This window comes from Etheostoma spectabile, chromosome 20 (assembly GCF_008692095.1).
Source record: "Etheostoma spectabile isolate EspeVRDwgs_2016 chromosome 20, UIUC_Espe_1.0, whole genome shotgun sequence".
Classification (NCBI taxonomy): domain Eukaryota; kingdom Metazoa; phylum Chordata; class Actinopteri; order Perciformes; family Percidae; genus Etheostoma; species Etheostoma spectabile.
This window is the reverse complement of record NC_045752.1, coordinates 5,405,458-5,422,463: the sequence shown is the minus strand read 5'-3', so window position 1 is coordinate 5,422,463 and position 17,006 is coordinate 5,405,458. Positions and strand designations below refer to the sequence as shown.

Below are 17,006 nucleotides of genomic sequence, written 5' to 3'. Positions count from 1 at the left end.
TGGAAAAGCAAAGCCAAATCACAAACACTGGCTGGACATTGTTGTCGTTGTCATGGCCTGTCCACGCTAACAATACGCATCTGAAGTGTCTGAACTCACACACTGCCACTTAAAGATACAGAGGCAACAATGCAACTGTCCTTGTATTTTGTATTACAAAAGGTTTCCAAGGTAAACTGCATGCCTACTGTCCAAGTAACATTTTAAAACGGCTTTCTGCATCTACTGCTGCAATGTAACACATGCTGAGCAAAAAAAAAAATGAAATGAACATTTGGCTGTTTTCTACATCATTTCTGTGCAATTCATGGTCAATGAATGGTCAAGATCCAACGGATCAAATGTAGAAACACTTTCATATCAATCTCCTGTATTTTCCCCCCCGATTCCATATTTCTCCCTGGTCACATATCTGGTCATCTAAAAGGCATCCTGGTTTCAGTCTGTAGGCCTTTGCATGAATGACAGACATTAAATACCAATAAATGGATTCCATTCTGTGGTAGACCAGTCAACAACAGCTCCCGATTGAGAGGAACAGTAAAACAGCAGATTTCACCATGGCAAATTAAAAAATAAGCTCTCATTTAACTACCATATTAGAACAAGTAGAACACAAAAAAGAACATTTGACACTGACAATTAATCAAGTCTGTCACCTGACTAACTTAAATCTAAGGGTAATTCCATTTCTTCATCCCCTTCAAAAGTCTTATGATTTCATTAAAAGTCCATTATCAATCATGAGTGATTTTCTGTTCAATGAAGAACACAAAGCAGTTTCCTAGATGTGTGTTGGCACTCTCTGCAATGTCTTCTTTTTCCAGCTTCCATTTATCATTAATACGACAGCATGCAAAGTGAGCACGTTTCCTAACTTCTGCATAATCATTACTGGGCGTGTTTTTAAAAAGGATGACAATCCACTGACGCATGATCTGTCATTACAGGAGTATTATTTATTTATTTATTTATTATATTTTATTTTTAGAACTGCTCTGATAAACCTAAGGCAAGAGCCATGATAAGCAAAGAATGTTTGGAAAACATTGATTTGCTGTCTACAGTTGTCCACATTTTTTTCTTTTTGGAGTAAATTTTGTGAGTTGTATCCATTAGGCAACGACACATCTGGTGGCTGAAAAATACACCTTTTTCTTTAAATAAAGAAAACCTTTCCATTAAAATAAAAATACAAGCTGAGACATCCATTGCTCAAAAGAGGAAAGTGTAAAATGGTCACAAGAAAAGGCAAGATACAATTTTGCGTGTGATGTATCACAAAATAATAAGAGGAGCTATTTCTTACCCCAATTACTTTTCCATAGAGTATGCCTTAGAATGACTAATGCCAAGCAGCTGTTAAGTTAGACACATAAATGTTATTTGGCTGCACGTTTGAATTTAATTTTCCCAGAGATGATACCACTAGGAAAAACATTTCTTTTTTAGGAAAAAATACATCCAGTACCACTGATTTCATCTGAATATCAAAAGATACAGCACAGAAAATTGTCTCCATAACCGTTACTTAATATAGAAGCATTAGTTTGAATTATTGTTTTGGGTGAGACCTTGTCTTGTAAATGACATAACAAAGAGATTTAAAAATAACTGACTGGGTGTAAGAAAATAACTCTTCATGTCCAGCCCTTGTTTCAGAGCGAAAAAGCCTCATGTGGTTGTAAACCTCTGCATATACAGTAAATGTCACACGGAAACGATTGATGTCCTGCAGGACATTCAACTGTAACTGTTTTTGGTAGTAAGAGACAATTTGTGCCTTGTACTTTAACAAAAATTGAACTTTGCAAAAAACGAAACACAAAAGGACATTCTGTTTTAGTTGTTACTATATAAAAGTGGCGCTTTGTTCCGGTTTTATTTGGTGCATATCTATTTCAAGAGTCACACAATGTTAAAAAGAGGCAAACATAAAAAAAAAAAGCACAGAGAAAGAAAAACAAACTATATAAATATGTTTGTTATGTGTTTCCTCAAACTTCCAAAACATTATTAAAGGGATAATGCCCAACATTTTTGTTTGGAAAAACTAATCAGAACTATTCTGCATGGGTAATATTATTTGGCTAATTAAGAAAGGCATTGCATTTGCTTGTTAGCATTATGTTTTCTTTTTGATTTGTGGTAGCTGAAGATTTATTTTAAAGGTTAAATTAAAATTTTCTCTACTCCATGAAAAAAGGTCAGACAAGTGTGTCACAAGGCTCTGGAATGAGTCTGCGGGAGGGAGGCTGGATGTGGATGTATGGACACTTTATCAACAGGCGGACGCTGTTTAAGGTTGAAGACTTGGGGATGAAGTTAGAACTCTCTTCCAATGGTTGCATCAAACTCATAAGACTTTTCCATGTTTATTTGTAGAGCGTGGCCATACTGGCAAAAGGTTGCACCTCCTTAGGGGTTCCTAGTCCCACAATGTCACCCTTAGAGTGCACAGTTGTGTATAACTACATAAAAAGAGACAAAAATGCACATCTTGGAATTAAGTCATTTTGTGAAGATTGGTTCCAACGTGTTAAAACAGATGCATCACAGGGAGATATAGGAAGAAAAAAAATAAGATTTTCTGTATTTCAGCAGTTTGTGTGCATGAAAAAATAAACGAAGGATGTTTCTGTTTGTGTCTTGTCAAAAAGGTGACCTATCCCCTTCAGGGTTATAAGACACCATTTAAGTGTGTATGTGTTGTAACAAATTTGCTGCCTCAGTCTGGCTCTTGAGTATCTTCTGCTGGGTCAGAGGGTGTCGTCTTCTGTTTGTATATGAAGGTCAACAGGAAGAGTGCTATGTCATGGGAGCACCAGTAACCGGTGTGTGAGGTCACCGCTGACCAATAGCGACTTTCCACCAGACCCTCTCGGAGCTCAAAGTCGATGCGCCGCTCCAGCTCCACTGTAAGACAGAATTAGAGACTGACTTTAAAGCGGATATTTGTACCCTCCAAACCCAACAACGAATGTGAGACGTTCTCTAGGATTGTTTAGTTTTGGACAGGTTAAGTGAACTAACGTGATGTGTCAGTAATGGGTGAGGTGGGCCGAATCAGGGTGGAGAGGCCGTATGCTGACTGGCTTTCTGTCCGCTTCTGCTCCTCTTCCTCAGTGTTCGCCCCTCCCTCCAGTCCCAAAGACACTGAGGGCTGGCTGTTGGAGCGGGAGAAACGTGAGAAGAGGATGCCGCCAATGCCCTTCCCTATGCTCGCTGCTCCTATATTGAGTATGGAAAATAAGAGAGAAACAAAAAGAGAGATACTGCGTTGGATATGCAAAAAGCAATTTAAAAAAAAATGTTTTTATATGTTCAATTTATTTCAAAGGGAAAGCAAAGTGTATGAGCCCATTCTCCATCCCTCCACATGATGGCACTGTTGACATAGTAAATGAGCATTTTACCTTACTTCAAACATTAAACCTCACAGGAGAGAACAGATTTTAACTATGGAATAAAGACTATCTCCAGGGTGAAATTTAATTAGCTCAGCTCTTTCTCTGGGCTTCCCGTTGCTGTCAGAAGTCATATTATTTCCCCAGGGCAGTTGTAGAAAAATTATCTTTACAGTATTAGAAAGGTTAATATTTACTCCTTTCCTCTTCACCCCCTGACACTTTTCAACATAGTAGTCTATCCTCACACATTTTAAATATGTAAATAAGGCTTTAAATAAAAAACAAAGTAGTAGTGTCTTACCGAGTATGCTGGCCTTGCCCAAATTGGTGATGGACTCTCCATAGTGCCTGCGGGCGAGTACGGGAGAGGTGCTCGGGCTGGGGATGCTCTCAGTGTCCGAGGCCGGGTCTTTGACTGGGGTCAGGAAGGTAGGCCGGACCTCATCATAGGGTGTGGGGCAAGTTTCGCTACACCTGGAAGATAAACAGATACCTTGAAAACATACTGTGTGGATCGCATTGAGTGTTATAAGACGTAAGATTCAAGTTCCTACCAGTGTATCTGAACAGGTGCAATGTTGCTGTAATGTTTGAGGATGAGGGGCTCCAGTCTGTAGGCCTGAACAGAGCAATACAACTGTAGTTAGCTTTCAGCAGGGGTCTTCAACGTTTTTTAGACCAGGGACCCCTTAGCTCAAAAAGAGACCGGGTAGGGACCCCCTATTGCATATATATATTGTAAACAATTGAGTTGCATAATAAACTTGGTCAAATGGATAAAAAAATGGATATTATTTATACATCATGTTTTAAACATACATATGGAAGGCTCAGTGAATTGTTAAGCCTAACTGTATGGCTACCATAGCGGCTACATTACCTATAGTAAGCTTAGCTTCAGTGTGTATTTTTTTGTGTACAATAGGCCAATTTATCTTTGCTATTACGTAGAGCACAGTAGAAAATGGCAAGTATAAACAGAAAATTCCTACTTATAAATCCCGCCATTGAAAATAATTAAGAAAAGGAAATCTTGACTTGTTGTCATAACGCTGAGCGAGAGAGAGCGCATCTGTATGGGCCGAGGGCAGTCGACGGACACTGACCACAGGGTCTGTGGGATGGAAGACATTGAAGAGCCTGCTGCAGAGGGAGGTCGGCAGGATGTGGTCCTGATGGCAGCTGGTACCAGGACGGATCCCTCTCAGAGCCAAGAACACCGCCAGAGGAGAACCCATGCAGAAGAAGTTTTCCACCTGTGAAACAAAAAGTGCAAATACGATATGAATGTCTTCGGTATTGACTTAGGAAGCACTTGTTCAATGCTGTAAACACTAAACGTTTCCATAATAATGGACACATGAGTATAACAAACCTTTAAAAGGTACAACAAATAATTACATTACACGAGTCAATTGTCTGTGTCCAAACTGGCAGCGACAGATGCCGCCCACAAAGAGCCTGGGTCTGTCCGAGGTTTCAGGCACCAAATGCTTGCTCGTGGGAAATTGTTGGGTCTTTGTAAATGATAGTGAGGTCTAGACCTACTCTATCTGTAAAGTGTCTTGAGATGACTCTTGTTATGATTTAATACTATAAATAAAATAAAAAAATTGAATCGAATGAGGAAGCCAAAACTCATCATAGCATTTGGTGGTGAACCGTTGTTAAGTCCTTCAAAGCAAATATCCTTGCAAAAAATACAGCTGAAACCTCAACTATTTATCGACTTAGAGTAATGCCATATTGTAATGGTACACATAGAGCATGTTCAAATAATTAAGCATCTTACTTTAAATTTAAGGGCTGGGCGTGTCGGGGGTTTTGAGGCCTCCAGTGAGAGGAGTTGATTTTCCAGCTCTTGTAACCTGTTAGGAAGAGAAAGGTATATAGTGTTCATTAACTAGAAACAAAAGGAAATGGAAAAAACTTCTATGAAATCGTACCATGAAAATCAGTTACAATACAGTTCTTTTTGAATATGCCTTTATGCATTAGTATCACCTCAAGCTACCTAGACATACCAATTCTCCAATCAGCTACAGCAAGCAATCTCAGTACCACTCAGATCAACAAGCTTTTTCCCAGTAAAACTTTCACTAAGGTAATGATGTGCACACCAAATGATATTGCACACACAAGGCAATGGGTGGTGCTGAGGAGATATATTAAAAGCTTCTTCACTTCCATTTGATCACGGGGCATCGCAAATACCCTGCTGCCTCACAAAAAGAAACAGGAAACACAACATCGCTCCTCAAAAATGGAGCATGACAAGAAACACAGCACACTAAATAAATGCTAGGTTTTATATTGAATTCGGAGGGAGTGGTTTAAATTTGAGAGAGCTGAAGGTAAATTACTAAATTGTCAGATTGAAGTCTGATCTGAGAGCCCTAAGATTTGGACTACTTTCTTCCAGATAATCTCTTCCTTAGAGCTACTGTATACATGCAATCCCTACAACCAAGCCAGGAGTCACTGAAGAACTACATTAGCAAGCTCTACCTATTCCTTGTGAGCTGTAGCTGCTCTAAAACGTGCTTCTCCTCATAGGACATCCAGCGTAAGTCCAGCTCCGCCTCCACAGCGTGATGCTCCTGCTGACAGAAGCGCACCGGATCCCATCCCGTCATGATGTCGTAGGTGATGACACAGCCGAGGGAGTGAGACACAATGGAAACTTTGCCTCCCCTCTCCTCAAACTCAGGGTTCCGGGAGCAGAAAAGTGTGTAGAGTCTGTTTAGCTCCTGTGTTAGTCCCTTGGTAATCTGAAGAGACGGGGAGTGGAGAAGTTTTAAATAGATACTGCATATTGTTAAATAGAGAACTCTAATTTTGGGTTTCTGGAAGTGTGCAACTCTTACCTCATCCCGGTAAAGGGGGCTGTTGTAGTACATGATGTCCATGGCACTGCTGTTGAGTAGATCTCTCAGTCCCCTTACTTTGTCTGGTGTTATTGAGTCTACTGTATCTATAGAAACAACAGTAGGAAACAGAGATGAAGTGCCATATGATGGTGCCTGGATTCATACACACAGTGGCCAAATATTAGCCATAGCTTTACAATAATATAACACAATCCAATACAACAACTCAGCCATAAATTCTGCCTTTAAAAAGATGAAACAGTGTTCAATTTTGATTGACACTGTCAGAGAGCTATTAATTTAATTGTGTTGAACTGGTTTGGACAGGTCATGAGTTTATCGTTACCTGCTGTCTACACTAAAACCTGTAAGGGATGATTCTGACAACACAAACATTTTTAAATTAGGATAAGAAAGACACATTAAATATATTCACCGTACACAGATTTAAAGCAAAAACCAAACAGACTACACATACATAACACACAGGCATGCAAAGTCTCAAAAACACACACTGACCTCCATCCAGGGCAAGTTTGGAGCGCCACTCGACAGGCAAGAACTCCACATGCTCGTCATTGTGCTCTGAAAAATGCTTCTCCTCCATCTTCCTCACACCCTCCCTCAGCCTAGATAGACACAGAACAATAAAGATCATACATTATATGAGAACACCATTGCACACTGACATAGCTATCACTTCAGAGTGAATTTGGGCAAATGTTGGCTGACATGCCAACACTATCAGATACAAAATACAGTAAAAGTACTTTTTCCAGAAACAATGTCATATATATCCGGCCCTGCTACAAACTGACTAGAAAGTCTATGTTTGCACTAGTTCTCTCACAGACTTTAATGACTGAAAGAAGAATGACGCCCATTTTGCTACTCCCTGATGTAGCACACACACAATGGCTGCAATGCTACAGCATTAGCTCAAAGGAAAGTCTAAGTACACAAAGAGAGAGAGAGAGAGAGAAAGAGAGAGAGAGAGAGAGAGAGAGAGAGAGAGAGAGAGAGAGAGAGAGAGAGAGAGAGAGAGAGAGAGAGAGAGAGAGTGTTTACATGGGTAAATTGAGGCTGAGAGGCTTTTAGGTGGCTTGTCTGTGAATGGAGCACCTAATGCAGTTTTTGACAGGACTATCTGCGGGCTAGTGTGTTTGCAGGGGAAATAAATGCTAAGAGTGTTGAGTGCTGCATCACAGACCTTTCTGTGCTGCACCCACAAAGACTCCCTAGAGGTTGGCATTTATTAGGTACTAGTAAACTAAGTTTTGAAAAGACACTTTTCGTTTTTGTACAAAAGGCTGTCTGTAGGCAGTGATTGTTGGAAAACAGTCACCTCTCTCAGATAGAACAGTGCAGCGGTGGAGCTCATCCTAAGAAGGATAGACAGCCACCATGTCATCTGGATGTCTGTAAAGTGGACTATCCTAGACACAGACCATGGGCAAGCATGCAGCCTCATCCAGGTCCACATCATGCCCTCAGCTGAAGAGGACTATTAAGAGAAGTGGCCTGAACCACCACCACTACTCCGGCCTGAGTCTGATGAACAGCCCCAAAGAGATGTGGTCGACCACTTTGACAGGGTAATACACGAGATCCAGGACACCAGGCTCAATACCAGGAGGGCCCTGCTTCCTTACAGGGACCCTCCACCACAGTAAGGCCTACCCCATAAGGAGCCAGGTTATGTGCAGCCTCAATGTCACCCTCCGCAGTCCAGTTCCACACCACCAATTCAGCGCTATCCAGGCCTACAGGCGCATATGCCTATAGAAAACTGGGCGTTTCCCAGAGCTTCACCTGCACAGATGGTTAGTCCAGAAGAGCAATCTTATGGGCAGGGAACATTTGCTTGTCCTTTATGAGGTCAACAGAAGAGCACCAAAGGAGGAGTCAACAGAAAAGAGTTTCCTCATAAACACAGCTGCTGAATCTGGATCGACCGAACGGCTGCAACAGGGTGCTAATGAAGGTCATCAGAGTGATTCTGCATAACGGTAAGTGCACCCTGGACACTTACGCCGTACTAGATGATGGGTTAGAGTGCACAATGATCCTTTGAGCAGCAGCAGAGAAGCTTGGACTGAAGGGAATAGACAAAGATCTCGCCCTCAGCACCATCAGGATGTAAAAATCTTCTGTATCATTTTGTCTTCCCCGCCTCTCAGCCCAAGAAGAGTTTCCGCATCAACAGAGCCTTCACAGCAGCTCGCCTAGGATTGGTGGATCAATCCTATCCAGTAGCCAGTCTCCAAGTGAGGTATAAGTAACTGGCAGGTCTCTCCCTTCAGCATTTCAAGAATACCAACCCACTCTTTCTTTTTGGTGCTGATCATTCACATCTCATCACCCTCATTGAACCAGTGAAGCTTGGTCCTTCAGATGGACCAGTCGGCATCCAAACCAGACTGGGGCGTACGCACAGGGCCTAGCACGGATAGTGGAGCAACAGCTTCGGCTGCAACAGTGTCTTCTGATGTCCATTGTTCCTTCCAACATGCTGAGAAGCTCTGGCAAATTGACATGCTACCATACAGAAAAGAGAAAGTGGTGACCCGGTCAAGACAAGACCAAGAGGCAGTCATTCTGCTTGAAGAGAAGACTACATGTGTGGAGGTGAAAGGAGCTGTGGTAGGAGCTCTGATCACCACAATGTTACAAAAGGAGCTCACATTGAAGATCAGTCAGATCACAAGGTGGACTGATACACTACTGTGTTGATGTGGCTACAGAGTCTTGCTGCTTTAAAGTCTTTGTTGGCACAAGGGTGGCTGAGATCCAACAGCTCACCGACCTCTGTGCATAGCGCTTTGTGGAGCAAGGAATCCTGCAGGTGACATCACAAGAGGAAAAACATGGAGAGATCTTGAGGAGACAAATAGGTGGAGTCAAGGCCCAGTATTCCTTCTTCACGCCCCAGTCACCTAGCCAGTGAAACCGACCACTTTAGCTTAGGAAGAGGTATCAGAACTCCAGAATCTAGAATGGCAGCAGAGTCCTATGTGCCTATGTACATAGGGACAGCTTTCCAGAAGAGCGGCATCTGTTGAGAGCTTGTAAGCCAGTAGTTTGTCCCCAGAGTTTGAAGAGGAGCATCATTGCCCGCAGAGGGACTAGCTGAGTTATTCTCAGGTCATGGGACAAATTTCAGGAGAGGAGAAAAGGGGCTGCGAGAGGCTTTCGCAGCACTGTCCCCCGAGTTAATGCAGAGCCATGCCAAAGAGATCGCTTTTAACTTCAACCAACCGGCGGCACCACATTTTGAAATGACGAATGATGCAATATAATGGCGATTGTTATGCCGTATGCCGTTGCTCACGGTATTTTGTGTTTATTGTTTGCATTCTACAGTGGTGACACTGCATTAACATAATGTAGTTGTTATTATTTACTAGCCTATATGTAGTTTATATGCATTGTGTGTGGTGGCCTTTACAGTAGTATTTTTTTATTTGCAGAACCACACACACAAAAAACACACAGCCATTGCAGAGCTATCCACGTGCCCATATTTGTACTGTTGCTTTAGTAAATAAAATATCAAAAGAGAGAAGATGTCTCCGTCCGTGTGTTGGCAGACACACTTGGGACACACCTCACTAACAGTTTTAGAATACCTTAAACCCCCACAATTTCATCTTTCACTGCTGCTGATGACACACAGAAAGGCACAGAACTGAAATTAATTCAGGTTCAAAAAATAAAAGCAAAACAAGGAACTGGCTAGACATGTCAGGTTGATCTTTCCTCTTGGCTGAGGAAAGTCTCCATGCTGTAATCCATAGGGATCTGGGAGTTAGGCTTAAAGTGCCCTGCAGCTTGACTTGGTCTACTTTACCTGCTTAGCTGTCCTGAGCCGCGGTCAGTGGCCCGATGCTAACTACACAGAGACACACAAAGATCTGGTCTGCACGTTCTGTACTACTGCCTATAATGCTCATGTTCCAGGGCCAGTACAGTGGTGCCATTCAAGGTCGGGGGCAGGCCTTCACCCAGTACATCAAACAAAGACATAAAAAGACTGTGCCCTAGCTAAAGATAAGCTACAGTGACACTTCATTGGTCTTGCACTCTTAAAAAAGCAGGAACACTGTGATAATTGGCTATTTAAGGTTTCTTAGGGCAGAAGTGATTATTGCTGCCCGTTATTTTAACTTCCCCACTGCGACCTCTACACAAATATCTACTATTGACAGAGTTCCTCATTAAAATGCTTCCCCTTTAAAATACAAAAAGAACTCGTTAGGCAGGTTGAAGTATCCGCTAGCAGTATCAGGCCATGCTGATAATTTTGGTTTTACGTGCCGAGGTCACTATTCATCTCTGAAAATTGAGCCAACACCCCAATAAAATGTGAGAAAATTAATTTTTTTTTTTTGCTGCTCAAAGCATTTAAGAGATCAGCACACATGAAAATATGAAATGTGGATTCATGATGTTGGTGCAGCTGGTTAGTTTACATACACTGATATAGCGTGAGTCCCAGTTGTTTGGAATTATACAATTATTTTGGAATTTAGCGTAATATTAACATGTCAAAGTGTATATGTTCCCCGCATAATATTTCTCTTATGCTGTGTTGCATGCATAATACCTTACTAAATACAATGCATCAGGCAAATTAGCTTCCCTGTCCCCTACTTTTCTTAAAGGTCCCATGCTCTTTGGATGCTTTTATATAGACCTTAGTGGTCCCCTAATACCTTATACCATAACTGAAGTTTCTTTCCCAAAGAAAGCCTTGGTGCAGAATTACAGCCACTAGAGCCAGTCATGATCAACTGCCACTTTGCTCGTTTGAAAGCCATGATGTCTCTCTCTCTCATGGGCGGGCCAAATTCTTTGGGAAAGCAAAGTAGAGAAAGGGGAGGTAACCTTGCCCCTTATTACCTCATAAGGAGCAAGATTCCAGATCGGCCCATCTAAGCTTTCATTTTCTCAAAGGCCATTTCTAGCCACTGGGGGGTCATAGCCAGGCTGGAGGAACTCCATTTAATGTTAATAAACCTCATAAAGTGAAATTTTCATGCCAGGGGACCTTTAAGTTTTGATGCATTGTGCTGTCTTGGCCACAGTACCGAAGGCAATAACAATACAAGGTATAAAGCAAGAGAACAGCCAGAGAAGACAAAGAGGGTGAGAAAAGAAAGAAAGAATGAGTGGAGGAGGATAACAAAACATAAAAGCTACAGGTGCAATGTTATCAAAAGAAATACTTGAAATAACTTCCACTATGGGAGGTGTTGGATGAACACAGGAGAGGGGAAAAATGTGAGACATGCAATAGTGGTTGTAAAGGGGGGGTCAAAGCCCAGATAATATTAAGCTAAAAACAGCATGTGGCCCAAGCGAAAACAACAACATAATGTGCTAAACCTTTGAAGCCAACCGAAATAAGGAAATCTGCAGTTCCTTAAATGGCCACTTGAGGCTTGCTGCATACGAGGGTAATTTCCCATAGCTCCCCATGTGAAAAAGACTAACTTAACAGCAGAATTAAACATGTTTACATTACAGCCTAGTACAAAACACTCTACCATTTTACCCATTTTTGGATTAAGTGGGAAGTTTATGAGGCCAGAGCCACCGGGAGAGTAACAAGATACTTAAATTCAAATGCTTAAACAGCTGAAAATATGTAATGTGCAGTGTCCACATTTTGAATGTCGTCATCACAGAAAAATTTACATTCCATAAATGCAGTGGTACATACTTGACAATGGTGCTGAACAAAAAAGTGGTATCAGTAAACACAAGGACCTGCCAGACAGGTCGATACGTGAAACCCTTCATCGTTTAATAAAACAACATGCAATATAAGCTTGTTCAGGAGCACGGGGAACACACAATAATTGCTAAAGCCCAATTTATAACCATTTACAAGAACAAGATTGAATCACGCTATTTTCAGAACAAACAGAAGTAAAAAGTAAAAAAAAAAAAAAAAAGACGTGAGCAATCTTTAGAAAAGCCAAAGGAAAAAGAACGACAGAATGAGAAGTGTGAGAGACTGTGTCTGGAAAAGAGGAAGGAAACAGCAAACTAACAAACCTTATGGCAATTCAAACATTGCATCAGCCGAGAATTTAGTTAGTGTGCGAGAAATTTGAACCTGCCTTAATTATAATGGAACAAAAGTAAAAAACGTTGTGGTTTTACTGACAAAAAAACACCATGCATGCAAGCAAATCCTTAATCAGATTCTCTATTTAAAAACTCACATTCCAGTGTTCTTAATAATGCGTCCCTGGTCCATCTTCTGTCCAATCCCATGAACCACAAAGACAATGTGTGTAGTCTGAGGGGGTCTGTCCTCAGGTGAGGCCTCCTCAACAAAACCCCGATGAAGCCGAGTTCCACTGCTGGAGGCTGGAGGAAGCAGAGGACATGGTTGGACTATTATTAATCGTATCTAGCTGCTCGTGAATTCTGTACAGTAAGCAGGGGTTTTCCTGGATCAGAATGGGCCTTTGGGGGGGGTGACCACATACAGCAGTAAGCATGATATGTCTGCATACAGTACAGGCAATAAGTCTGTGTTACACAAACAAAAATGTATCTGATGCTTGAGTAAATAAAACTTAACTTAAATATATCAATAAATCCCAGAGAGAGTCTTGTACAGCACGACTCTGGAGATAAAACTGAGATAAGTTCTCATATTTATGCTCTGCTTGTTCAACAGTTGTTTAGTAAATTGCTCTTAAACACATTTAGAGAGGAATGGAATTGCTATTTTTATTCCTAATTGTTGTCATATCTGTACGGTGTTTCTAAATCACACATTGCCACTATGTTCACTAGAAGGCTATTAATAGTGTTTAAGTAATGTGCTGTTGTGAGTCCAAGAAGGCCAGTAGGTGAGACACGAAGCCCTGCTGTGACTGTGGCCAAAGACGAGTGTGTGTCCCTACTTAGAATCTATAGTCCAGTCCAGTCCAGTCATGTGATGTGATACTGATGGGAGCCAATGGCATTTACTGCTGTCTGGATAGCATTAAGGAGATTTCTTATCACTGAGCATTTGTGTGTCAGGGGGATTGACATAACCAGTGACAACTGCTCTTCTTATTCTCTGCAAACAGGAGATTAAAATGCAACATAGAGCTGGGAGATTGGAGATCAGATTGGAGTCATCCAGACAGATCAAAGATTGAACATGGGGTCAAACTGCAGTTGCCGTGTCTTCAGTTAGGGCTATTTGATCAACCCTGGACCCTGAGAATAGCAGATGGACACTGCATGATTTTCTGGGTTAATCCAGTTAATAGACTGATCTGTACCCAGCTATGTTCAAACTGTTAAATACTAGAAAATGGCGGCACAGTGTGAATTCAGCTATAAGTATATAAGTAAGTAAATGCATTAGATGGGCAAAAATGTTCGGTGCAAACCCATTGAACAAGGGAAGCATAAAACATTTGATATTTTCTGGCTTATCATTCTTTCCTGGCTTATCATACTGGTATAGGAAAATATATGCTGTGGTTTGTTTGAACCAATCCCAATCATCTTGGTTGGCACTAAAATAGATAGATAGGACATTCGGCGCATGATGTCAGGGTTTATCCCAGCACTGTACATCCGGTGAGCCAGACTACTACCTGCTAAACGGCTGCATGTTAACATTGTCATTGTGAGCATGGTAGCATGCTGACATTAGCATTCAGCTCAAACCATCGCTCCAAGTACAGCCTCACCGCTAGCAAGGCAGCAGACTCTGTCTTGTTTGACCTAATATTTCCCTTCAAACTATAGCAAAACTATAGCAAAACAAACTAAGTCTAATTAAAACCTTTCTTTAATATACTATGTCATAAATATATAATATATTGTATCATTTCAGGTTTCATCATCCATATGTGTAGTTGTACTATGTACAGGTATCCAGTCGCTAGTAGTAAGAATAAAACAGTTTAAGAAAATTATTTAAGCCATTAATTGTTAAAACACTGGGTTTCTAAGGAATTCACTACTAATAAAATACAAACACACATATACAGTATGATCAGGGAACGGTTTTTCCACCTCATCATTTGTAAAGATAATGACAGTGTGTACATTACAGACCTTTGGAGAATCCCAGTTTCTGGGTGACGGTGCGTGCAATTTTGGAAGTGGTGGCATCGCTGTACAGGTATACCTCATCCACACTGTGCCAATCCACATGGGTCCGACTCAGCTTCAGACTGTGGATGGCTGTAGAGGGGGCAGTGAGAGAGGAGTGAGTCACTGAATGGACAAATGAAAAGAGAGGAGAGCATTGGTAGAAGGTGTGGGAAATTGCGCAAAGAGAAGGGAAAACCAAGGAAAAGGGTTCACCGATACAAAGGGGTTGTGATTACGTTTCAAGGTGAGAACAGAGGGAGAGAGATTGAAGACATTGTAAGAATTATACCAAGTTGTGATCATTTTAAATGCAGTAGGATAAAGCAAAAATCTAGGATCAGTCTATTCACAGCTCAATCAAATGCAGTTTGGAGCATTGATCTGCATTAGGAAAGAAAAAAAACGTCCAACTATCACAAATCATGATTGCACATTTCAGCTCTTGCTTGTCTGTCCTGCTTGCGTGTCATCAAACCAAAGACATTTTGTCATTGTTATGTGCCAATATCTAAATTAAATTGACTTTCAGTCCAATTTTTCTCAATGTTGCTGATTTAAACTTGATTGCAGTGATAAGGGCAAGTAAGAGCAGAGGTATGGCTAGGGAGAAGAAACTGTTTTGCTACAGGAGTAAAGAGCGATACATGAAACTGGTTGACTTGAGAGAGCGATTTATGTCTCTGCAGTATGTCCTTTAAATGTCCTGTGCAGTCAAGTTCATTTGGATGAAATTGGTGGAAGACCTTGGCGTAGGCCCAGTGCACAGTCATGACTCTTTGTACTGCTCTGAACCAATCTGGGGATTAAACCCCTTAAGAACAGGGTAAAGTACTTCTAACAAACAACACAGCCCCGCAAACCAAATGACAACGTAAAATGAAATGCTACAAACTTAGTATCACTGTATTGCTATAGTGCTTCAAGAAGCACATTAAAAGCCTAAGAGTTGGAGTGGAAACATGACCAGGAAATCACTTGTGTCATGTGTCAGACTGGTGCATCCTCTCCATATGTTTTACTTCTTCTCATTAATCTTTTAATATATGACATTTATTAGACAGTCTTTGGTGCCAGGTCAACAGGGAAGGAATAAATAAGACATTTGTGAAGACGTTAAAAAAATGTATCTGTCTCTTTTTCCGTTCCCATGTAAATTAATAAAATTATATATTTACACACACAGTATATACATAAAATCAAATACATATAGGTGAAATTGGGCTTCTGGCAGGCTAATTTCTTCATTGGACACGCATGACAGGTGGTTAATGCGAGGCCAAGCAGTTATTACATCCTAGATGTTCACTCTGAGGGCAACCAGTGTGGAAATGAATTACTCCCTCTAAAGAAGAAGGACAAGCAGGGTTGAGTAGAGTTTGCCACAAGGAAACATAAGTGTTGGGAGTAAAGGGCACTAGATAAATTTGGAATAAAAAAGGAAGGACATTGTTTTTCCTAGCCAGATAAAACAATAAATTTCATGCACTGAGGAACCTGAGGTGAGCGATTCAGTTTCCTCTGTCACACGTTTCCATTTATCTTTTGCAGATCCTCAAATGAAACCATTCAACAGCAAAGCAAACATATGCTTAACCTCTACTACCACCACCACCACCACCACCATCATCACACAGAATATCACAAAACCACTCTATGAAAGCAGCTATGAAGTGGAACAATCAACTCTTCAGAAAAGAGAAGCCTTCACCATCTGGTTTGGCTTAATCTCAAACAGTTTAGAGTGGCCTCCTTTCCTCATCTACCTCATGGAATCACAAGCGAGAGCAAAGGAGAAAAGGACGGTGGCAGTTGCCATGAGACCTACCCACTGTTACAGGGTGGGTCAAACCACTACAGACTGTTGACATTTAATTGACAGAGTCCACTGTAAAACAGGAGGTGTTAGTCGAGCTAAATTGTAAACTAGTGTATGTTGAACTTCCCAGTTAGCTATCTTTAACAACACAAAATATTAGTTTGATGAGATTTACAAGTGAAAATGTTGCCAGTAAGATGGAGTGATTATTATGGGGTACAAAGACACTTCCTGTTTTACAATGAGAGGCAATGCATTGCGAAAAGAAGGGAAAGGCGGGGAATCAAAGTGTACAGAGGAGCTGGCAGTCAACCAAGAAAGGTTAAAGAGTTTACTGAGAGAGTTCTCTAACACTGCTATGGCAAATTACTGAGGGACACAGAGTGTGGAAGGGATGAGGGGTAGAGAATGTGATGAAGAATACAAAGGAACTGGGTAATCCATGGAAATAAAAGAGAAACAAGTGTGGGGGAGAGTTTAGGAAATATGCAGGAAGCACAGTGTTGGGTGGGGCTCCTCCAACTAATCTACAATGTCTGAGACAGGGACATTTGCGTCAGTATATCCGTCACACATTTTCTTGACTGTGTCATGACAAACATCAGCTACATTCCCTTTATGAGCTTTTCCCACCTCTTGTAGAAAGGGTCAAGGCAGAATATTAGTGCAATCTTAATGTAATGTTAGTAAAAAAACTGTACTGCTTTCAGTACTGCAATACTCCCAACATAGACGGGTTGTAATGCAGGAAAATCACAGGGCTCTGTTGAGGTCAATGGTAGTTTGGAG

General features: G+C 41.2%; 1 protein-coding gene across 2 annotated transcripts in view; it reads right to left on the bottom strand.

The window, feature by feature from the left end:
• ddhd1a (DDHD domain containing 1a) overlaps positions 1–17,006 on the bottom strand; it is a 26,138-nt gene that overhangs the window by 85 nt on the left and 9,047 nt on the right. For both annotated transcript variants that reach the window (XM_032499582.1, XM_032499583.1), the window contains 11 exons: positions 14,363–14,491; positions 12,514–12,661; positions 6,800–6,909; positions 6,278–6,384; positions 5,919–6,181; positions 5,203–5,278; positions 4,517–4,666; positions 3,965–4,029; positions 3,712–3,884; positions 3,034–3,231; positions 1–2,916 (listed from right to left, as the gene is read on the bottom strand). The exon at positions 1–2,916 is cut by the window's left edge and continues 85 nt beyond it. In XM_032499582.1, the coding sequence (XP_032355473.1) occupies positions 2,729–2,916; positions 3,034–3,231; positions 3,712–3,884; positions 3,965–4,029; positions 4,517–4,666; positions 5,203–5,278; positions 5,919–6,181; positions 6,278–6,384; positions 6,800–6,909; positions 12,514–12,661; positions 14,363–14,491 (1,607 nt within the window). In that variant the 3' untranslated portion in view covers positions 1–2,728. The remainder of the gene's footprint in view (positions 2,917–3,033; positions 3,232–3,711; positions 3,885–3,964; positions 4,030–4,516; positions 4,667–5,202; positions 5,279–5,918; positions 6,182–6,277; positions 6,385–6,799; positions 6,910–12,513; positions 12,662–14,362; positions 14,492–17,006) is intronic.